The sequence below is a fragment of the Lactuca sativa genome, chromosome 3 (assembly GCF_002870075.4).
Source record: "Lactuca sativa cultivar Salinas chromosome 3, Lsat_Salinas_v11, whole genome shotgun sequence".
Classification (NCBI taxonomy): Eukaryota; Viridiplantae; Streptophyta; class Magnoliopsida; order Asterales; family Asteraceae; genus Lactuca; species Lactuca sativa.
The window spans coordinates 319,979,156-319,987,798 of NC_056625.2; the positions used below are offsets into that span (position 1 = coordinate 319,979,156).

Sequence of the window (8,643 nt, forward strand, 5' to 3'; positions counted from 1 at the left end):
TATGTAAGCTTGAGAAATCCATTTATGGATTAAAACAAGCATCTCGTAGCTGGAATCTTTGTTTTGATGAGAAGGTCAAAGAGTTTGGCTTCTCGAGAAGTGAACATGAGTCTTGCATGTATGTCAGAGCTAGTGGGAGTATAGTTAGCTTCTTAGTACTGTATGTGGATGACATACTACTTATAGGAAATGACATCCCAACCCTGCAGGAGGTTAAGTCCTGGCTTGGGAAGTGCTTTGCTAGGAAGGACCTAGGGGAGGCTGCCTATATCCTAGGGATAAGGATATTAAGAGAAAGGAGTAAGAGACTAATTGGACTTAGTCAGAGTCCTACTTGGATAAGGTGTTGAAAAGGTTCAACATGCAGAATTCCAAGAAAGGAGATTTACCGATCCAAAGCAATGCCAAACTGAGTAAGACTCAGAGTCCGAGTACAGAGGCAGAGATAGCTGATATGAGCCAATTACCGTATGCTTCCGCTGTTGGCTCGATCATATATGCAATGACTTGTACCCGCCCTGATGTGGCATTTGCTTTGAGCATGGTCAGCAGGTATCAGGGGAACCCTGGCAAGGCTCATTGGACCACGGTAAAGAACATTCTCAAGTATCTGCGGAGGACTAAGGATTGGATCCTTACCCTTGGTAGGAGTGATGACTTGAGAGTATTAGGGTATAGTGATGCTAGTTTTCAGACTGATAGGGATAACTTCCGCTCTCAGTCGGGCTGGGTCTTTACCTTAAATGGAGGGGCAATTTCTTGGAAGAGTTCCAAGCAGGAGACAGTGGCTGATTCGACTTGTGAATCAGAGTATATAGCAGCGAGTGAAGCAGCGAAGGAGGCGATATGGCTAAAGAACTTCATCGGAGACCTTGGAGTTGTACCAGCTATTAAGGAACCTATGGAGATTTTTTGTGACAACAATAGTGCGGTTGCCTTAGCCAAGGAATCAAGAGATCATGGCAGATCCCGACACATTGACAGAAAATATCACTTCATAAGACACAAGATTGAAGAAGGACTCCTCGTGGCAAGGAGGATATCGTCGGATGAGAATCCTGCAGATCCCCTTACGAAGGGACTGACGAGGGTTAAGCATTTTCAGCATACGAGGCGCATCGGGCTGAGGGACGATATTAGTTTTACAGATTAGATAGTTTTCCTGAAACTTGTAAAATGTAATCGACGTTTGATGATGAATAAAATTTGTGATTTATTTATGAGTAAAGTGTTACTATCATTGTCAATTATTTACTATTGTTTCAGTTTTGCATGTTTTGACTTTCAGAATAATTAATTTATTCAAACCTCCACAATCGGTCATACGTCGGAAGTAGGTATGAATCAAGATTGTCATGAATTGGGTTTGTAGATGGCTAAAAGTGTTTAGACATGGCAATGGTTGTTGCAACGTTCATGAGTACTTATAAGTTATGAGTATTGGTATAAACCCACGCTCACTTGTATCACTTCATGGAATTTATCTCGAGTGATCGTGAGACGATAACATCATATAAGTCTTCAAACCTAGAGATATGAGTTGTTACCTATGAGTTGGTTGTGCATTGATTGCACGTAAACGCATCAGTAACTTGATGTTATAAAACGTGCCTTTGTGTACAATTTAACAAGTAGTAGAACAAGCATATGAGTCGAAGTTTATCTGTTCCTTCTAGAAATAGAAGCGATATCTGGTCCCCTCGATGATTTTGTGTTGACCCATGTACCGGGCCCGGTCAGAACTAAACTGATGTGTTCAGTAAAGTTCTTTGTCAAACAAATCGGAAATCGAGAAACAACTGCCAGACAATAAGCAAGACATAGTTCCATGTGTTTGTCCGGCTGATATCATGAGAACAGAGGATTAAATGATCACTTGTCTTAAAATGGCGCTTCATAGTTCAACAGAGTTTTCGAGAGCTACGATTGCTTGTTGGTTCCTGAAGTTATATAGGCAAATAGAGTTATTAGACTTATCCAAGTGGGAGTCTGTTGGATAAGGTGTCTAAGTCCATAACTTATTTGATATATACTTGACCCGACCCGGCATGGTCCATTTGGGTTGCACTTCACCCGAACAATTTATGGATAATTTTATGAGAGTTATACACATATGTCTATTAATATATTATAAGTTATAATATATTAATATGAGGTTATGTTATTTAATTAGTCTTAGTCTTAAATTAATTATGAATTAATTTAGAGATTAAAAGAAAGACTAATTAGATTATGGGCTATTGGTTTTATATGGTGTGGGCTAACACTCATTTGTTAATGGGCTAGGCTTGGATGGAAGTACATGGATGATCCATGGAGCTTTTAACTCATGGATCCTTGGAAAAGGAAAGGTCATGGGTTATTAGGGTTTCACCCTAACCATGTACACTATATAAGCATGCTTATGGTGCATGAAATGGCAACTAGTGAATTAGTGTGTGTGCTTGTGTGTGGCCGAAAATATAAGTGTGTATACACTCTCTCAAAGTTTTCCAAGAGTTTGTGGTGATTTGTGATTCCATTTGAGGCATTCACATTATTGGTGCTTGGCCCTCAAACTCCTTAAGAATCAAACTCATCAAAAAGGTATGTAATCTCTTCTAACTCTTTTATGTTTAAAAGTACCCCATGCCATGTTAGATAGGTTATGAACCTTGGAAAATCATTATTTTGCATGTATTTAGACAAGCATAGATCCAAGGTTTATTAGGGTTGCATGCACACTTAGGAAGTGTTAGATTACTCAAAACCTAACAGAGTTATCCTCACTATATCAATAGGGTCTAAGGCACCAAGGTCGACCCTTTATGGATTATATCTGGTTATGGCATGATATGATTATTGGTTTGCATCCTGGTAGTTAGGATGAGGTTATGTTTACGCCTAGTGACCTGGTTAGGTCGTGTCCTGGTTATAGGATGGTATTATGTGATATGTTGGTATGATCTATTAGATTGGTATCCTGATATATAAGATGGTATTATGTGTTATGTGGTATGATATGTTTTGATCAGTTTGTTGTCTATAGACTATTATATGATTATTTGTTATATGTGCACATGTTTTTTTGGCGGTTAAGGCTTATCTGCTTTATGCGAAAGCCAATAGACCTGGGCATTCCAACCGGTTGGTTGTGGGCCGTGAATATTCCATCCCAAGGATGATTGGACTCATAGTATGTGGGCATTCTAACCTGTTGGTTGTGGGCCCAGGGGTATTCCATCCCGAGGATGATATGACCCATAGTTTGTTGGCATTCCATCCGATTGGTTGAGGGCCTGGGGTATTCCAACCCGATGGTTGACTGGACCCACAGTATGTTGTTTCTAATTATAGGTGTATTATCATGAGTATGGGTATTTTGGGAGAACTCACTAAGCTTTCAGGCTTACCGTTTTAGTTTCTTGTTTCAGATACTTCTGGTGATCGTGGGAATGCGAAGGCATGATCGTACCGCTCCTCCTATTGTTATGATTTTTATGATTTGATACTGGGATACTCTGATATTCATTATTTTGAAAACAAACTACGTAATGTTAAATGGTTTTTAAGTGTGTTGAAAAGTTTGAAATTGGCTTAAATTTTATGGGTGTTACATCCATGGTCATAAAGTTTGCACATTTATGCCATGGAACCCCTCCTATATCCCAGATCTGAAATATGGGTCACTTGGGACGTCCAAATCCCAAAGACCAAGGTTCTTGAACCAAAACCCTCATAAAATAAAAGTAAATAGATCTAAGAAAAGAATGATCAAGTTAGAAACTTGATTACCAGAAAATGTAGCAAATGGAGTGTAGCTTCTGGATCGACTCCTTCCCTCTTGAGCCCTTTATCTTCTTCTTCTTTACAAGCTTCAAAAATCACAAAGATCACTCAAAATGGCTCACATACTCAAAGAAAGCTCTAGGGTTTCGTGGATTAGGTTTTAGGACAAGGAGGCTGGAAATGAGGCCAAGGGGTGGGGATTAAGATGCTTAAAATAGGGTGCAAAACCCCGAAATTAGGGTTTCAGCCTGACCGAGCTACTCGTCGAGTAGATAGCTCAAACCCTGCGCATACTCCGCCCTCTACTCGACGAGTTAGGGTCACCAACTCATCGAGTCCTTCTTTCAAAATAAATAAATAAATGAGTTAAATGCATACTAGGAACCAAGCGTTACATATATGCATTGTTTATGTGATATGTGGTATACTAGTTGTTTATGTGATATGTGGTATACAAGTTGTTTATGTGACGTGTGATATGCTAGTTGTATTTGTGATACTTGCATGAAAGACCATGGGGGGAGCCCATACGCTTGGATGTTAGACCATGTGGGGGAGCCCATGGCTTTCCAAGTAAAGACCATAGGGGAGCCCACGACACTTAGGTGTAAGACCATGTGGAGGAGCCCATGGCGTCCTGGAGTAAGACCCTGAGAGGAGCCCACGGCATCCTTATATGCTTATGTGATTGATATGCCTTTATATGATTGATATGACATATGTGATTGATATGGTTTATGCAGTTATATGGATTATGTGGGGTATGCTCTGGGGAACTCACTAAGCTTCGTGCTTACAATTTTGTTTATGGTTTCAGGTATCATTGTTTTGGAAATAAAGGGCTCAGCTTGCTCGCAGTGCACACCCGCGGTTTCCGCATTATGTGATTTTGAGATGAACTTTAATAAATGTTTTTAGTTAGCAATGTTTTGGAATGCTTGGATTTAAAGATATCTGTGTTATGACTATAATAAAAATAATCTTTTTTTACTCTCGCCTTTTGGGTCGTTACAGATGATGTTCATGTTAAATGATAGTATTCCATAATTTTCTCAAATAAAAACTATTACAACAATATACTATGTAATTAAGAAGTACCGCAATGTACATTCATTTTTTTACCGTGTTTGTAAATGGAGGAATAGCAGAGAATAGCAAAATACTTTACTGTGACTGCCAATTCAGACAGTATACTATTGTTTCTCATAAAATCGACATCTTCCAACCCCCGCAACGGGGAATCCCTTCTAGTTATTATAAAAAGATAACAAAAAATGAAAAAACAAATTATAAGGACATAATAGTCTTTTTAAATTAATAGTGACCAAAACTATTAAAAATATTCAATTTTGAACCATTGGTGTCCCACTAAATTTTATTCGACAAAAATCATATAATTTTGCCAACTATAAAGATCGTTTTCACAGTTTATCTTAAAATTAATGAGTAAGAATTGAAATATATATATATATATATATATATATATATATATATATATATATATATATATATATATATATATATATATATATATATATATATATATATATATATATCTTGAAATCACAACCGTCAATGAAATTTTTTTAAATTAAAAACTATATTCATGATTATGGAAAACTACATGGACCATTTATGAATTTTTGTCTGGTTTAAATGATTTGGTTTTTTTTTTCTTTTTGTTTTTTAAAATTAGTATATACTAGCTTCGTTTTGAAAAGATTCGTTGTTTTTTACAAGGACGAAAATTCTTTATGAATAAATATATAAAATATTCATTAACATCACCATAAAAATAAATTATTTTTCTATTTATAACCCCTAATAAATGCATTTTTGCTTTTATTTGGTACAAAATATAATCATTTCTCTCGATCGCATGCCAATTTCCTTATTGTATAAGCAACAAGACAAGACAATACTAGTAACAAACCAATATACTTATATGCAAATGGAAAGATTACAACATAAGTCGTATGTATTTATCTTTAATTTTCGGTAAAACTAAAAATTGACCCAAGTTGAAGAAGACAAAAAAACAAAGTAACAAACATACCTTGAAGCTAAAAAACATCCCATCCCATCCCATCCCATCCTATCACATGATTAATAAATTCAGGATTTTGCAATTATCTTATTTTAAACTCGTAATATTATAATAATAATGATAATAATAGAATAGAATCCTGGTATGGCCTACACCTTTCTTTCTTTCTACTTTTTTTTTTTCTCATAATAATTTTACCAAATACACAACGCAACACAACAAAATACATGTTCCCTTTTCTTTCTTTCTTAATTTGCTTCGATTAAAAAGGTAAAAAGTGACTAAAAACCCAAAACCCAACTAAGCACACCCTCTCGGTGTAAAACCGACCCGGGAACCCGCCAAATCATAAACCACCCGGAATCCTTGTTGCTGGATGTTTCCGATGATCGACAACCCACTCGACGTACCTGCAAAAGCGAAACAGAAGTTCCCACTGCTGTCCACCGGAATCAAGTAATTTGACGCCGGCAACGACACGTCAGCACCTGTGAAATGCATCACCACCGTTGGCACCTTCACCTCTGTCTTCCCCGAAAGATCAAAACAAGCATCGAAAAGCGAAAAATTTGGGCCTCTCTTCAAGTGAGATGCTCCCGACAAGAATGCATTTCGCAGCGCAACGTACGCCGGTCGGGTCAGACGGGTTACTGAGGTGCCTGAGTCGATGATTACACCGCCGTTGCCGGAGTTGTCTAGCTCGAAGAGTGAGCTCGAAATTCCGGGAACTCGAACGCCTCCCACGGAGACTCCGGTGAGTCCCACGTAGTAAAATGTGTCGAGTTTTGGGTTGTTGAGTAGAGGAGTGAAACGGGCCACACGTGAAACGGCGGCGTTTCCGAAGACTAAAGAGGAAGGTTTTGCCGACATGGACCGATCGACGAGGCAATAAGAAAACTTTGACCCGAATTGACGACCCGCTTGATTAGGGAAAGATAACTTGCCCCGACCCAGACCCAATAAACCGGCGGCACCGACGAACAACCCTTCGTTGTCGTGGCCGCATCCAAAAGCTATGTTGTTCACTTTGGTTTTCCGGAAGGTGAGGGTTTCGGTGGAGAACTCGCCGACGGTGAACGAACCGTCGCCGTAGGACACTTGGTACATACATTTCTTCCGCTGGTTGCATCCCGGCGAATCGAGGTGGTTACAGAGAGGGGTTCCACAAGCGACGCCACCAAATGTCTTGGATTTAGACGGATCAAAAATGGGATCGGATTGTGTGTAACATCTCCGGCAAGGAGCGCACTGGATCCAAACGATGTCGCTCCCGGTGTCCAACACCATGTAGGCATACCTAGGCGGAGTTCCTATTCCGATGCGGGTGAAATACTCACCGGAACCCTGTGCAAGACCGGAGATCACTGAGCTACTGAAATCCGCCTTGCTCCGGCCTGGTCGGGTGGCGTTTGCGTGTCCCTTGACGGCAGCAAGGGAAGTGATGGTTTTGACTCTAATTGAGTCACGGAGGAGACGGTGTTTGAAGAGGCTCTCGGCGGTTGCATTGGTGGGGACCGCGAGAGTGTCTAGATGGTGTAAATCTAGAGAGATTGTGTTTTCATTTTCGTTTTCGATGTTTGATGAGGTTAGGGTTTGGGAATCTGATGAATCAGTGAAAGGGGATTTGTTGGGTTGAGGGAGAGAGTGAGGGGTGAGGGTTTGGTAACTGAGAGAGTTGGCGGAGACTGATAGCAGCAGTAGAAGTAGGGTGGAAAGGAGGCCGGAGGATATTATTCCGGCGGCCATTGTGGGTGGTGAAAAGGAAGGAAATGAGAAGCGGAAGAGAGAGGTGGTGGTCGAATAAATAATGGAGGAGAAGAACACCAGTGCGGTGTGTCAGTGTGTGAACGTGGGTTTTTTTCTTGGGGGCTCTTTTGTTTTTCTTTTTTCATATTTTTGTTTTTAGAAAAAATATCTTTTTAGCATAGACAAAATAATGTAGATGATAAAGTTAACATTCATTTTATATTCCGTATATTAACCATTTTACTTCATATCATCCAAATATTTTTTAAAATCAGTTTTTCCTAAAAGTTATAACCTAATAAATATTTTTCTTAAAAATCACTTTTTACATAAAAAAAACTAACCCAAACATACCCTAAAATACATCTTTTTTTTACCGTATCTATTAACAAATAGCATCATATATTTGTTCTTGCTTGTTATGTTCCATGAGGATTAAAATAAAGGGCTACTCCTTTAGCCGTAAGTCTTTGATTTGTCTTGTTTCGAATAATTACTACGAGTTCGGATCTCGACAGTTCGAAGTTCTACTGTTTTATAGGGTCCTTGGTAAATTGAAATAAAAACAATGAAAATAAGGAATTGATTCATTTTCTTTTGTTTGGTTAATACAAAAAATAAGAAATTTAAAAATAAACCAATTCATTTTCCATCAAAACAATTCCCTTTAAAAAATAGTCGTTTTCCATCGAAACAAATCCCTTTAAAAAAAAATAAAGAAAATAGGAGAAAAGAAAAGACAAGCGTAGGTCGAGAATCAAAAAGAAAAAAAAAACGGAGAATAGTCTCTTCCATGTGAACCCTCCTACGTACATGGATTTTTTTTTCAAAGATTTCATTCAATCGGCCGTTGTTCATCTTATCATTTGCCCTACTGCATATCGAACTTCACACAGCCTCACGACTTCAAGCTCTCTGGGTTGCTCATTCTTGTCGATTTTTTCACCACATTCTTTCAATTCAAGGTATGACTACACGATTCTTGTTAATCTTGCTATGAAATCTGTTTTTGAATTCCAGTTCAAGAATTCTATTTTTGAATTCTATATGAATCACTTCTTTATACATGTTTGAATCTTGCT

The 8,643-nt window shown here is 38.5% G+C and overlaps 1 protein-coding gene across 1 annotated transcript; it reads right to left on the bottom strand.

Moving 5' to 3' along the window:
* Positions 1 to 5,687: 5,687 nt before the first annotated feature.
* On the bottom strand, positions 5,688 to 7,664 carry LOC111887623 (aspartyl protease family protein 2). The gene has a single exon (XM_023883788.3). It carries the CDS (start codon positions 7,559 to 7,561, stop codon positions 6,116 to 6,118), a length of 1,446 nt encoding a protein of 481 aa, XP_023739556.1. The 5' UTR covers positions 7,562 to 7,664; the 3' UTR covers positions 5,688 to 6,115.
* Between the last annotated feature and the right edge of the window lie 979 nt (positions 7,665 to 8,643).

Coding starts and splice junctions, on each gene's coding strand:
- LOC111887623 (XM_023883788.3), bottom strand. CDS start 7,561: ATGGCCGCCGGAATAATATCCTCCGGCCTCCTTTCCACCCTACTTCTA.